Source organism: Manis javanica, chromosome 2, assembly GCF_040802235.1.
Source record: "Manis javanica isolate MJ-LG chromosome 2, MJ_LKY, whole genome shotgun sequence".
In the NCBI taxonomy this organism is placed as follows: domain Eukaryota; kingdom Metazoa; phylum Chordata; class Mammalia; order Pholidota; family Manidae; genus Manis; species Manis javanica.
Window position 1 is genome coordinate 198208800 of NC_133157.1, and position 14684 is coordinate 198223483.

Here is a 14684-nt window from a genome sequence, read left to right on the forward strand (position 1 = left end):
TGAAATGTCAAAGCACTGGTGCCTTAGGCAAAAAAGCACGCATTACCGATTGGGAGCTCATGAATTTTCAAAATCTGAAGTATTTCTTGACAATGCTGAGTCTACATAACATGAAAAGAGCAATCAAGGGTTACATCTTATTCAGATGTTTTGTACTGTTTTTCCACAAAGGACTATGTCTTTCACCCTAAAAGAGTCTGTAAAGGAAAATGCACAGTTCTCTTCTCTGGACCCTCTTCACACCATTCACACTTAAGTCTATCTCATTATTCCCTCTTCTTGAAGATTGAACAACAATAAGCATTGCCATTTGTGTATAATTACACTACTAATATCTCACCAAGGGCTCTGGATTCTTAGTGATTTAAATCTCTGCTAATTTCCTTATTAACCATACACTGTGTCACACCAACTTAAAATATAAAATAATTTAGTTTTTTTTTTTCACGTAGGTCAGATGTGCAGCCTTCTGGGATACGGAACCTCCTTTCTCCAAATACAGCCTCGTTGTTTTGCATAGTTACCAGGAATGATGGACCAACATTCAGTCTAAGCTACGAGTAATGACAAACAAGAGCTTGCCTATCACTGTACCAAGTATGTGTACAGTACATGCAAACACACATGAGCTACTCTCCACCACTTCTGACTTACACATACCCACACTGACACAGATCACTTAGTTTCACTTGGTAAGACATGATGCTAAATGTGGAGAACGTATGTTCCCTGTTTTCCCTCCAAGATATATGAATGATTTAAAAATTAAACCTTCCTACCCGTAACAGGGACTGGGATTCATCCTTGGACTTGTTTTCTCCGGGTGCAGGATACTGCTGGGCGAGGGCCCCGGACTTCTCTCCACCGGCTGGCACCCCCTGCAGGAATCCCTTGGTCTCCACAGCCAAGCCATAAATAGGTCGCGCCAGATGGGCAGCTTCTACATTGGGGCTATCCCTTAGAGCCTTCACCGGCTCCTGGGTGCCGGACACAGGCGTCAGAAGCCCCAGGCTCGCCTGAGTATATGAAGGACTGCCCCGCAGGATGTCTGCCCCTCTCCAAGCCATGTTTCGAAGGTCATCACTTGAACTCTCGGTCCAAACTTTCTCTTTAAGCCCGTCCTTATCTTCCAGCTTCTCCCTCTTCACCACACTCTCGGAAACTGGCTCTCCCATTTTAGAGTCTGGATTGAGCAGACTGTAGACCTTAAGGTCAATTTTGGGCTCCTCCTTGATGGTGGACACAGCATGACCGTCCTCTTCGCCGTTGGCTGTAGTGACGTCCTGTTCCTGGCAGTGAACAGTGTTGAAGTGCTCCAGTAGTGACTGAGTATCGGCAGCTGTAAAACTGCACTGACGGCATTTGTAGCAGCTGTGTGCTCTCCTGGAGAAGAAAACAGCCATTAGAAATCGAGCATTCTGAAGGGCTTTTTAATAAAAACAGTCTTTAAGCTCCTGAATTTTATCTCCTGTAATGTAATAGGTAGAATGAAATACAATATTCTCAACACCCAGAAATTGGAATGTAATTAACTGGCATTTTCAGTTCTATATAAAAAATGTAATGTTTCCTTTTGTTATATTAACAATAACAGGTACAGGCGCGCGCGCGCACACACACACACACACACGCACACTTTTGTGCACGTACTCCAGCAGTTCACATTTAAAACCGGTTGGTTTGCCTTTTGATTGAACGATTTGCTCTGTTCATTTTACCATGATCAGATAAGCATCAATTCTACGTTATTTAATAGATAGTCATATATTCCACACCTAATTTCATCAATGTACTTTTCCCTTTCTGCTTAAACTAAATTGAGATTTTCACTATAAATATACACATTTCTAGTGCTGGAGTGCTTTATACAGCTTTCATATGTACTAATATAAGTTCTTCCTGATGACAATGTTCTTCTCTATCATAAAATTTAAATCCATTTAGCCAATGAAACATGATCTATGTAAACTAGCAAACAAGATGTATTAGAAGCTCCAGATTTCTTAGAACAAATTCTAGCTACTTGTAAGGACTTGTGAACATTTAACAAACTGTGTGCCTGTTGGATGTTAAGCAGCATGCTAGGTGGGGTATGGATATGTTCACCGAAAGAATGTATGTGAATGTGTCTTTACATGTGTGTGTTTTTAAAAGGCACGAAACAATTGAATTTCATAGCATCTCCGGCTGTTAAAGACAGGACACTAACTGTTAAAATAAGACAAATGTTTGATTAACAGAGAAGCATGATACATCATAAAAGGCGTACCTGAGAGGTACACAAATGACTTGGAATGAGGAACATTTTCTTCTTGAATTTTAAAAATCTTCTATGGCTCTCTCAATAAATAGCATGTAAAACACTTGCTACTCCACTGTTAAAACTGTTTTATCAGTTACCACTTTAAAAGAAAATAAGTTTTGAGAGCTCTTACTTAACACTGCTGCAGAAATGCGTACTCATGTATTGACTGCAGATAATCACAACACCGCTTTGCCAAGCACTGAGTACACGTTGGTAAATCAAAGACACGTAGTCTTTGTCCACTTGGTGCTTAGATTCTAGTCAGGAATGACAAGCTTCAAGTTAGACTATAAGCAAACTTGTAAGAACAAAGAGTGATAGGTGCTAATAATGAAACTGATAGGATGGTAACAGTGGAAGGGCTGCTTAAGTCGCCAGGAAGACTTTCTGAGGGAGAGATACAAAACCAAAGGATGGAAAGGAACTACCCCTGTTGGAAGTGGAGGAAGGGGAATGGAAGCCTATGCCAGCAAGTCTGAGATATTGAAGAGAGGCCACTGCTGCTTTAAAGGATTAAAATAGAGGAAGCATGTCAGTCAAGCTGGAGGGGTTGGAAGTGGATGTCTTCAAAGGTTAAGGCAAGCAAATGCAAGGTTATAAGCAGAGGACTAGCATGGTGAAATGCTTGTTTTTAATCACTTTGGGACTGTGATAGCTTCTGTATTGAATAACTCCATTTCCCTAGGAGACCTGTCTGATGGCTGAAAATCCAACAGGATGTTCCTATTTGATGGAAGCAAAATTCAAAGTGTTAAGTCATGTAACAAAATCTTTGCAGTATTTGTTGAGAATATTTAATGTGATACACAATTACCTTCTTATCATTAAGAGCTTACATTTGGCTGAATAAACATGGATATTTTACTTTTTATAGAAGAATGTTTTTGATCTTTTCTCCTATTTTTCTTCAGTCTTTAAGCAGTAAGGATAAAACAAAAGAAAATTCAACAAATGATAAATAATTTGATGATGAAGTGACCATAAAATCAATATTAAAATTAATGTTCTCAAGCAAAAAAGGCCCAAACCTTAAGGAGATGACATCTATGACCAAGAGTAAGAATCTTACCACCAAAGTCAAGTCCAGAAAAACCCCAAAATAGGATTAAGATCACAAAGGAAAACAGGAAAACTCAAAATCTACATTCTATAACCTCTGGGAACTTCATCCAAAGAATCTTCTTACCAAAATTCCACTTGAGTGTGATCCAATGAGAGATAAACACCTAAACTCAAAATTGTACCAAAAAAATTGTCATAGACAAAGCTCAATCATATGAACAAGAATGGATTTATCAGAATGGTGAAAGCCCAGCACATCCCAGGAAATACCCTAATGACAAACCACATCATCTACTGAGTCATGAATATTAAACACAACCAAACAAAAAACTTCAGGAAGTGCATTCACCAGGTCTGATCAGACCTTCACCCCAAGACAGTTCTAAGGAGCTCATGACCCACTGCAGTGCTGAGGTGATGGCTTCCTGGAGATGGCGGGGTCGCTGCTTGAAATCTATGATGGGATCCTTGCCTATAAATTGCCACTGTGATTTCTACCAAGACTGGTGTTGTGTACAAAACAAAAAGAACAAAAGTATAAACAATCCCAAAGTACAAATATTCCAAGAATTACAGTGATGTCGTTCAAGAAATAAAGACAATTCATTCTAGGACAATAAGGAGAAAGTAAGAACATACAACAGAAGAAATACAAGATTCTAGAGCACCATGTGACAAAATTATTTTAAAACAGCAGACTCGCAGTTCTTACTGAAGGAGCAATTTAGCCCACTTTTAGAATCAGAATGCCTGAGTTCTAAACTTAGCTCTGAATTTTACTATATATGTGACTTTGGATAATTTACTGAACCTCCATTTCCTCATCTGCAAAATGAAAATAATAGTGCCTCTTCATAGGGCCCTTATGATTACTAAGTAAAAAACACTTGTATTAAATAAATAAGGTTTAATTAGTATAAATCATAAAATTAAATAAAGCCCCTTTCTTCTGTGTGCATCTACATTCTGTGCTCTGTGCGAAGGGATTTAAACATACAAACTGGCATTTTGGTGTTATTCTTTTCATTTACCACATGTACCTTAATGACAACAAACTTCATTCTTAAAAACAAGTCTATTTCCTAAAAGTTCTTTTGTTTTAATATACTGCCAGACAGAATATATTCTACGCCCTTTCTGCTTCACCTAGTGGTTTGGTGTTCAATGGTGGCCTGCAAGATTGAGCAGTTCAGCAATCAAGCTTTACTATCTTTTCATTAATAATAGTACTCACCCTCCGAATCTTAAGACCCTGAGTAATATAGAAAGGGCATTACCCTGCTTTATTAAAGTCTTGGGGGGTGGGGGTACCTTGTGAGTCTACTCATTAGGGTGGTTTAGAACCACAATATAACTAGTAATGTATCTCAGTAATTAAGACTATGTGCCTTCAATATCGACTTACTCTGCAATCTAGAAATGTCCCATCCCTTTGCCAAATAAAGATGAATACATCTAACTCATACCAATTATTTAACTGGTACAACCTCCACAATGTACAGGGCTCTGGATCCCTGCACAGAGGGGATACTTTCACCCCAAAGTATTATACTGTAAGACAAGGAGTCTGAGGTTTATAGGTTTTCTTGTTTTAAGGTTCCTGTCCCAGTCGACAACTCCCTAACTCCTTACAGGTCTCAGCAAGAGCTGTTCTGATCGATCTGCTCCACAGAGAACCTCTTGATTCGACTTAACCTAAGCAAAACCTTCCATAATACAGACACTGGAGAACTGTCCAAAAGCAGAGAATGGTAGGGATGGGTATAAAGCAAAAAGAAGTCAGAAACTACAGAGAGATGTTTTCAGTGATAACCAGGTGCTACACTGAAAAGGAAAACACATTTTAACAGAAAAGATATTAAAATAAGGTTGTAACAAGTTTAACTCACGTCGCTTTTCTTTTGAAGAGTTCAGAGCACTCACAAACCTGATCTCACATTCCACCAAAGTATAAAACCCATTTTAAGATAAGTGAAATGGAAAAAGAATGGCCTGTCTCTTTAGTGTACACATCAAGTGAAGAAGAATACAGGACTTCTACCTCTCAGATCAGTGTTCTATATTTCTATCTCAGCTGCCTAAATGTTTAACTTAATGCAAAAACATATGAAATTACAGACAATATTGTAAGCAAAAACATGAAGGGCAGGGAAACTGACAACTAATAGCAAAGAGACTTACTAATGCAAAGGTTTGCAAAACAGACGTGTGGGTAAAGGGAGGGAGTTTCTTAGCAATACAGAATGCACGGTGCCTCTGTGTTCCTACTGAACCAGAACTCTTGGGCATAACCAGAGAATCTGAATTTTTAACAAGGTCCTCAGGTAACAATGCCAGGACCAGTATGTACAAACTACATAAGTAGATATATCATGATTCTAAACAACTTAATGAACACATTCACAGACACTCCTCACCCCTTAACTAATAAAACACAGGTAATACCCTTGCTATCTTTTTGTTTTCTTGAATCTTAACATTCTGGATGTGACAAATATTAATGAAAAATGAGAGTAAAATAAATTGTTTAACTGCTCAATCTTTCAGGGCACAGAACATCATGAGGTAAAGCAGAAAAAGCAATTTGCTACATAGTATTCTACAGGCCTGAAAATCTCTTCTTTCTCCTTTTAACACCAGTCTTAAATGGTTGAAAATATATTTAAAAAAACACATTGCTCTATTTCAAAAGCTTAGAGCAATATAAACTTTTCAATAACCTATACTAATATCTAGACCAGACTTCAAAATCTAACGTGTTGGAATCACCAGGGAATCTTGCTAACATTCAGATTCTGATTTAGGAAGTCCATGGTGGTACCCAATATTCTTCAGTACTTACACAATCCCAGATGATACAGATGCTATGCGTACCCAGACCTTATATAGCAAGAATCATGAAGCCATGGTCAAAAATAACTTCAAGATGGGTATTAGTCTGGAAATGAACTCTCAGTATATATGCTCAGCCCTTGATAGACCATTCCCAAAGGAATTCTTTATGAGCAACATTGTTTCCCTTCTTAAAGCACAGGTAATAGTACCTGCCTCTAGGAGTCACACCAACAGCTTGGAAGGTAAAACTACAAAAGTGACACTGTCAAGCACAGTCCCCAAACAGTATCTCACCTTTTTTAATTTCATGGTTTGGGGATCATCTTTCAATATGCTTTAGTGCTAGGCCATTTATATATATTATCCTGCAACAAACACACAAAGTACATATTTCCATCCCTACTTCACAAAATAAGTGAAATATTATTTCAGGTAAAGCACAGCCAAGTCAATTCATATAAAATAATATGGGCGGCATGATATGATATTTTAGCTCTTGTCCATGGTACGGATGCTATGGGCAGCTGACGTAACGTTCAGAAATTAGTTCCCGAAAAATTGGGCATATTCTCTGACATGCGTCATTCTCTCAACAATAACTGAAAAGACCTTCAACAATAATGCTGTAACTCCCCAAATAAAAATAGATTATTTCAATCCCTAGTATAAGAAACATTCATGAAGAATTAAAGTTTAGTCATTGCAAAATCATATTTGTTTGGATTCTCTCTAACCTACTAAATACATTTCATTTTATCAGTATTAATATAAAAACCTCAAAGAGATTCAGGGAATTTTCCCTCCATTTCTCAAGTCCCACCTTAACCATCTTCTCATCTATAAAGACTTCCCAAATGGCTCCACCCAGGAGTAAATCTAGCATCTTCTGACTTACTTTAAAACATTGTCTTCCTCTGAGGATTTTTTCCACATTACCTTTTAGTAAAATTTGGGGTTTGCCTTATTTTACAGTTACATTGTAATTGCCTTAAGATAAAGCCCACATATCTCCATATCCCCCACTCAGAACATCTAGTCAGTAAATATCCGCTTAATAACCAAAGGAATGAACCATCACAGCTCTGGGAATAGTCAGGATGCTGGATTTAATATGCAGAGTCATAAAGGAGCAGAGAACATTAAAAACTACACAGATATTTTGCAGATAGTATATTTTGAGTGGTCCTCTGAATTAACTCTTCATTATTTAAAAACTCCTAGAACTTCTGGCTACATTAAGCCAAACTAATATAAAAAGACACTACAAATACATGTTTTGCATTAATTTAAATTCCATACTCTCCTGCCAACTGGACAGCAAACAAACGCTCTCCTCATGCTACCTCATTTTGTAGGTCTCCTTAGCATAGTTGCCCGATAAATAAATGCTCAGATAAATAAATATGCCAGATAAATAAATATTTCAGGTAATAAATATTGCATGGGACATGTGTAAAAATGTCCCATGCAATATTTGGGATATACTCATATAAAATCTCAGTATGTCATACATGTAATATTTTAGACAATGAGGACATGAATCAAAGAAATTTTGATAAGAGCTAAATCATCCAATTTACCTCTAGAGAAAACTGCATCAATCTGCCTCAAAAGATCAGATTATACTTAATTCAAGTAACTTAAAATTTCTATGAGACAAGATGTTTTATTCCTTATCCTACCTCCATGACAGAATTTTCAAGTGCTATAAAAAAGCATTTATTTTAGAACCACACATATATCAATGCAGAGTGGCCGTTTTTTACAGGAGTAGAGTTTAATTTATTTAGTACAGATTAAGAATTATTTTCAAAATTCATAAAGGGCTGAGGTTTTCTCAATTCTAGAAAAAAAATCAGCTAAGAGATGCTACTCTTTTATTCTACTCTGATTACATTTCTATATTTCTATTTGCATAATAACCCTACTCACAGTATATGCAGTCAGCTCTAAGCCATGCATTGTTTTTCTCCTCTAAATATAAGCTTCTAGAGATTTACATCATCACTTGAAAAGCTCTCCTTTACCAAAATAACTGTATTTCACTTTCAATAGTTTTATCCACAGTTTTTCTTCTTCAGTAGTTAAATGGAGCATCAAAGTAAATGAGTAAATCATACATAATAATCTTAGACTTCAAAAGGTATTTTTTGATAATAATGGAACTAAATACCTGCAGATACATTATCTCAGAAGAGGACTAAATAAAGGTAATTTAATTTAAATATAGTTCAGTAAATACAACATCTAATAAAGTTAGTTATTTTGTAATGTACACTTGTTTGCCTAAAGGTCTATAATGTGTGGCACTTGGGATGAGTGACACAATTGAATCATGGAATGAAAAATAGGAGAAGGGAGTATCTGAGGGACAAAGATAAAAAAGGGAATTATAGGTGAATAACCAGCTCAGTCAACTCCTAGCAGCTGGGAATATAATCTGTCTTAGTTAAGTGCAGAGGAGCAGTTCACAAAATATAATGTAAGAAAAATTGAAATTCTGAATAAATGAGGTTCCATTCAGTCCACTCATCTTGAGTTTTCAAGCTGAAATAATCTGAGTAGTATTACTCATTTGAAGTAACTGATTTTTTAAGGGGGTATAGGGTGATTTCATATTCAAGTGGTAGAAGAAATATTACTAATGTCCTATCTAAAAAATGTATTTATAATTCACTTTCGAAAAGAAGATACCCCCTACCAAATGTTCAAAATAGAAAGACAAACCTTCCCATAAAATAGAAAATAAATAAGAAATGGGAAATAATTTATATAAACTAGTATGAAAGGGAATCATGGCTAAAATTTATCCTCTTCCAAGACTTGATAACTGTTCTTCTACAAAGTCTTCAGGATTAAATCTGAATTTTCTAATAAATAGTATATATAAAGAAAGAAAGATAGTGTTAATTATGGGTTATTTTCTTGATGAACTGTAATATTCTGGGTAATGTTTTATCTCACAATGGGAGTTTTCAACTTGAACTATTGTGTCCATTTCAAGGTATTACCAGCAACTGATTTATTAGGTATTGTTTAAAAGAACATTTCACCTAACATACACAAATTAAAATGTAACCATCACGGCTCTCACCCTTTTAGAAGCTCTGTATTAATGCACTATGTACTTGACTTTTTCAGATCTGTTGATAATTAAGTGCTTATCATAAAATCTATTCTTCAGAACCAGCAGAGCAGTACACGTTCTTTCACAGAGCTCTTTTAAGATAGAGATTGAGCAAGAGCTGCATTAATTTGACCAATTGCTGTACCCAATGTTATTTCCTTCAGCCTGAGTTATACATCTTAGGCCTAAAAGATTCAAACACTGTTTAAACTTTTAAAAAGGCATTCATAAATCTCTGAATGAACAGATGCTTGTCATCACATACATTATCAAAGGGGATGTACATTTTTCCACATTCCAGACAAGCAGTTCTTTAAAAATAAGGGAGATGGTGCATTGATTCAAATATTTATTGATGAGAATATCTCATTTTCATTTTAAAAATTCATCATGTTATTCACACACACACACACAAAAAAAAACTAGAACACAATCACAGAATCATAGAATATGATTATATATAAATTTACATATACATGCACCTGAGAGAGGGAGATAATACAATACAGTTCAGTATATATATATGAATGCATATGTTATGTATATGTTAATATATATTTATTAAAATAGTGTATAATTTTGTTTTGTTAGTTTTTGAACTTATAAGAAATGGTACCTGGCTGCAAACAGTCTTCAATTTGTTTTTACTCAACCAAAATTTGCTTATAAAATTCATCTATGTTGTATTCAACTGTCATTTATTCAAATTCACTACTAATTAATCCCTTGTGGACAGAAAAAAAATTGAGATTTTTTTCCCCTATTTTTGTTTTTGATTTGTTTTGGTTGTTTTACTTTTTCAAAAATTACTAGAATGAACAATTTTTGTACAGGCTTCCTAGTGCACCCACATAAGTTTTCTGAGAAGTGAAATCATGCTCATTAAAAATATGAATATCTCATACTGTCAGATTTGCCAGATTCACTTTAAAAAGTCATATGTATGAGACATTTTTACCCCTTTTATAATCTTTTCTGTCTTAAACATCTATATTTTTTAAGATTAATAAAATGATCTCAGGTTTTTTTGGGTTGTATAACTTCATTTATCTCTGTCTTTTTGAGGTCTAATTTAATTTCCCTGAGTGAAAGGATGTGTTCTCTATGCTACTGTTCTCTGAAATCTGATTTCTTTTTGGCTGAATATGTGTCAATTTTGCTAAACATTTTATATCTGCTTGAAAAATATATGCATTCTTTAATTGTTGGGTAGAAAACTGACATATTTTTGTTAAGTTTGTTCATTCACTGTCCAAATCTTTCATATTTTGAAAATTTTTTTCTATTCAACCTTTGACAAGAAAAGTGTCTTAAAATGTACCCCTCTGATTGTGGTTTGTCATATTTTCCCTCTAGTTGTCTAACAATTTTTGCTTTACATTTATATTTTACATATTTAGACTTGCTGTATCTCCCTAAAGAATTGAACCTCTTATCATTAGGCAAAGACTTTTCCGTAATAAGCTTTTTGTCTTAAAATCTATATTATATGAAATTAATAAAGGTGTCTTTGGTTGATATTTGCTCTTACAATGCATATATTTTTTGTTTCAAACTTTTCATATCTTTATGTTTTGAGTGTGCATCCTGTATACAGCTTATAGAATTTTCTTTAAATAAATCTGATAATATCTTTTATGTGGAAGGTTTAATCCACAAAGATTCATTAAGATTTTTGGAATCTGGACTTTTTTGCCATCTTGCTTTTGAAATTCTGTTTGCCCAATTTTCCCATGTATTCTCTCTTGTCATGTTTTTAAATATAGATTGAATTTTATGGGTGTTATTTTGTTATTCCATTTTTTTTCTCTATAGCTTTGGAAATTACATACACATTTCCTATTGTTTCAATGGTTATCCTTAAGATTTACAAGTATGCATAGCAAAGTGCTAACTCACTAACTACAGACAATTCAAATACATTGCCCAAAATCTTAATCTGTCCCTTTATAACTGCATACATAAGTTCCTGCAGTTCCCTGGTCTTTGCTTATGTGAAAATATCTTTGCTCTTACTCTGAGAAGGTAGTTTGACAGGTACACAATACTAGGTGGACTGTTTTTTTTTTTTCCTTCAAAACCTTGAATAGTATTACTCCCTCTTCCAGTTTCCACTGTTGATAAAAAGTCTGCTATCAACCTGTCTCTTCTGAGTAACTGATATATTTTCCCTAGCTGCTCTAAAAGGCCCTCTCTGCCATGACACTTTAATTTTACTATAACATATTTATGGCTGAATTTATCTGTGTATATTCCACTTAGTCTAAGCTAGGCTTTTTTCCTATCAGTATATTTATGTCTTTCATCAGTTTTAGAAAATTCTCTGCCATTGGCTCCTCAAGTATTAATTGCCTATATTCCATTCTCTATATTTTCTTTGGGGACTCTAATTAGATACATGCTAGAACTTAGTTTTTTATATTTCCATATCTTACTATCTACTTTTGGTACTTGCCATTCTCTTCCCCTCTCTTAAAAATTCAGGCAAATGTCTTCAGATTTAACTTCTGATTAAATCATTTGCTCTCTATCACTGGCTTATCTGTTATTTAACTACTTATTCATTTGTTTTAAGTTTCAACAGGTCTACTTTCAGTTCAAAAAAATGTTATTTTTTTATTAAGGTATCATTGAGATACACTATCATAAAGGTTTCACAAGAAAAGCAATGTGGTTATTACATTTACCCTTATTATTGAGTCCCCCCCACCATACCCCACTGCAGTCACTGTCCATCAATGTAGTAAGATGCCACAGAGTCACTACTTGTTTTCTCTGAGCTACACTGTCTTCCCCATGATCCTCCCCACTACACCATGTGTACTGATCATGACATCCCACAATCTCCTTCTCCCTCCCTCCCCACCTGCCCTTCCCCACCCCTCCCCTTTGGTAACCACTAGTCCCTTCTTGGAGTCTGTTAAATCTGCTGCTATTTCGTTCCTTCAGTTTTGCTTTGCTGTTATATTCCATGAATGTGGGAAATCATTTGGTGTTTGTGTTTCTATGCCTGACTTATTTCACTGAGCGTAATACACTCAAGCTCCCTCCATGTTGTTGCAAATGGTAGGATTTGTTTCTTTCTTATGGCTGAAGAGTAGTCCATTGTGAATATGTACCACATCTTCTTTATCCATTCATCTACTGATGGACACTTAGGTTCCTTCCATATCTTGGCTATTGTTAACAGTGCTGCGATAAACATGGGGTGCATATGTCTGAGTCTGAGAAGTTGTTTTCTTTGGGTAAATTCCTATTTGTTTCTTTTTAACATTCCTGGTCATTTATAGACTCAATGGATTTGATCAATTTGTAAGTCTGATTTTCTTTTCTTTAAGCATTACTATTATTTTACAACTGAAAATTATATTATCTTAAGTTCTTGGGTATCTACAACTATTACTTGCATTTTACATTGATTTCACATACAGTGGTTTATATTCCTATCTGTATGGTGAGATGAGTTTTTGTAATAGTGAGTTCATCTAAGTTTTACCTTAAGCCAAAGATATCGCAGAGGTGAAAACTGACATACTTTCCTACAAACAAATTTGTGTTTACCTCTGATAGGAGTCAGAGGAAGGCACTAGTGGGGCACCCCTTTAGCCACCTTCCAGGTGCCAGCTTAAAGTGCAACTCAGACTCAGCACCTTCTCTCATCCAGTGACTCCAGGCTTAGTCTCCTGAGCAACTGTAGCATCAATACTGGTATTTGCACACAGTGTAACATCACATTCCATGCTTGTTGTTCCCTTCTCCCCAGTATGAGATTAGTTCACTCTTAAGGAAGGGAGAAGAGAAAAGCTTCAGGTATTCCCCTTCATACACAGAAGTCAAGCAAGGCATTCAAAAGTATATTTTACCTAGTATAGCTGTTTTATTAAAAAATTTTCCCCCCACTTACTCCAAAAACATAAGTTATAACAGTAAAAATGTTGATAAGGAGGATGGTAGTCAATTAGAGAATGGGTACACTGTTTAATTAAGTAATAAATAATAAAACAAGTGGGGTGGAAGAAATAAATTCATCAGTGGAATATAATAACTCGGTCAAGATGTGAGCTAGGGACATTATAAGTAAATGTAAAACATTAGGAAAAGAGAATTTGCCAAGTTCTAGTTACTGACTAGATAATGTTTACAGTTCAACCCAGGTTAAACCTGGTTCTTCAAGGAAAATGCCCACGGAATGGAATCCACACTGAGGTTTTTCACTCACAGCTCTAAATTAACTCCTGCTTCTCTGCTTATTTTATAGTTTTCAGTTTACACTACCTTTTCACTACATTATGTCATACATATAAAGTACTCAAAAGCCTAGAATATTCCACAGTAATAACAGAATTATGGTTCAAGTTTCCCAACATAAATAATGTGAATCAACATAAATTTAACTAGAAAGATATACTGTGATGTGGGAATCTTGACCTCTTATACTATGTTCAAAATGTAACATTTTGGGAAAATGCTTTGATAGCAGATCAAGTTTGCAACATCCATGTGACTATTTCACTTCACATCCCTGGAGCTTCCACTACTGATTAACTTTCAGTAGGGTTTCTTTTACTTCCTATCAAGCTGTGACTCCTGATATTAATTTTCTAAATTTCAAATATTTCTACAAGAACTCGTAAACATATCAGAGATAAACTACTCAGGACCTAAAGGATCTATGATCACACAAATTACATCCATTTTTAAGAATAATTCCAAGAGTGTTTTAATGCTCTGGAGAGGGACAAGTGCTATTCAATATTTTTATCTAATAAAATGCTAATAGCTTGACTTAAATTCAAAATGCACAGACAATTGTCATTGGGTGTGGAATCCTAGATCCTCAGAAGGGTTCCAGACCACCTAATAGTCAAAGATTACTGCAAATTATCATGGAGACCTCGGCTCATTCACAACTACTGTGAACTAAAAAACTCACAGGGATTTCATTTACTTAAAGATATTCACTAAGCACTTTTTAGCTGACCTGGTGCTATATCCTGTAGATAGCAGTGAATGAGACAAGACTAATCACTTATCTCTAGAGCTTACTTTCATTACTAAATATTACCTAAATTCTGAGATTATTCACTAATAGTTTTATTTAGACTTTTATTTCTCGGGAGATTTTCTCATTTAAGCAAAGTATATGGAAACTCTGCTTTTCTGGACAAGTTTTCAAGAAATGCCCTCAAGAAAAGCCATTTCTTCCACGTGATCTGATATCTACATATATCTGTGTGTGTGTGTGTGTGTGTGTGTATGTAAATGAGTGTGTGCTCATGTTATGGTGGATTTCCTTGTGATTAAAGAAAGCCTCCTCCTTTAAAAAAAAGATTATCTAGTTTTTATATCACTTGA

The 14684-nt window shown here is 35.2% G+C and overlaps 1 protein-coding gene across 10 annotated transcripts in view; it reads right to left on the bottom strand.

Moving 5' to 3' along the window:
- TRPS1 (transcriptional repressor GATA binding 1) overlaps positions 1–14684 on the bottom strand; it is a 237187-nt gene that overhangs the window by 158234 nt on the left and 64269 nt on the right. For all 10 annotated transcript variants that reach the window (XM_073229991.1, XM_037010821.2, XM_037010820.2 and 7 more), the window contains one exon: positions 780–1383. In XM_073229991.1, coding sequence (XP_073086092.1) covers positions 780–1383 — 604 coding nt within the window. The remainder of the gene's footprint in view (positions 1–779; positions 1384–14684) is intronic.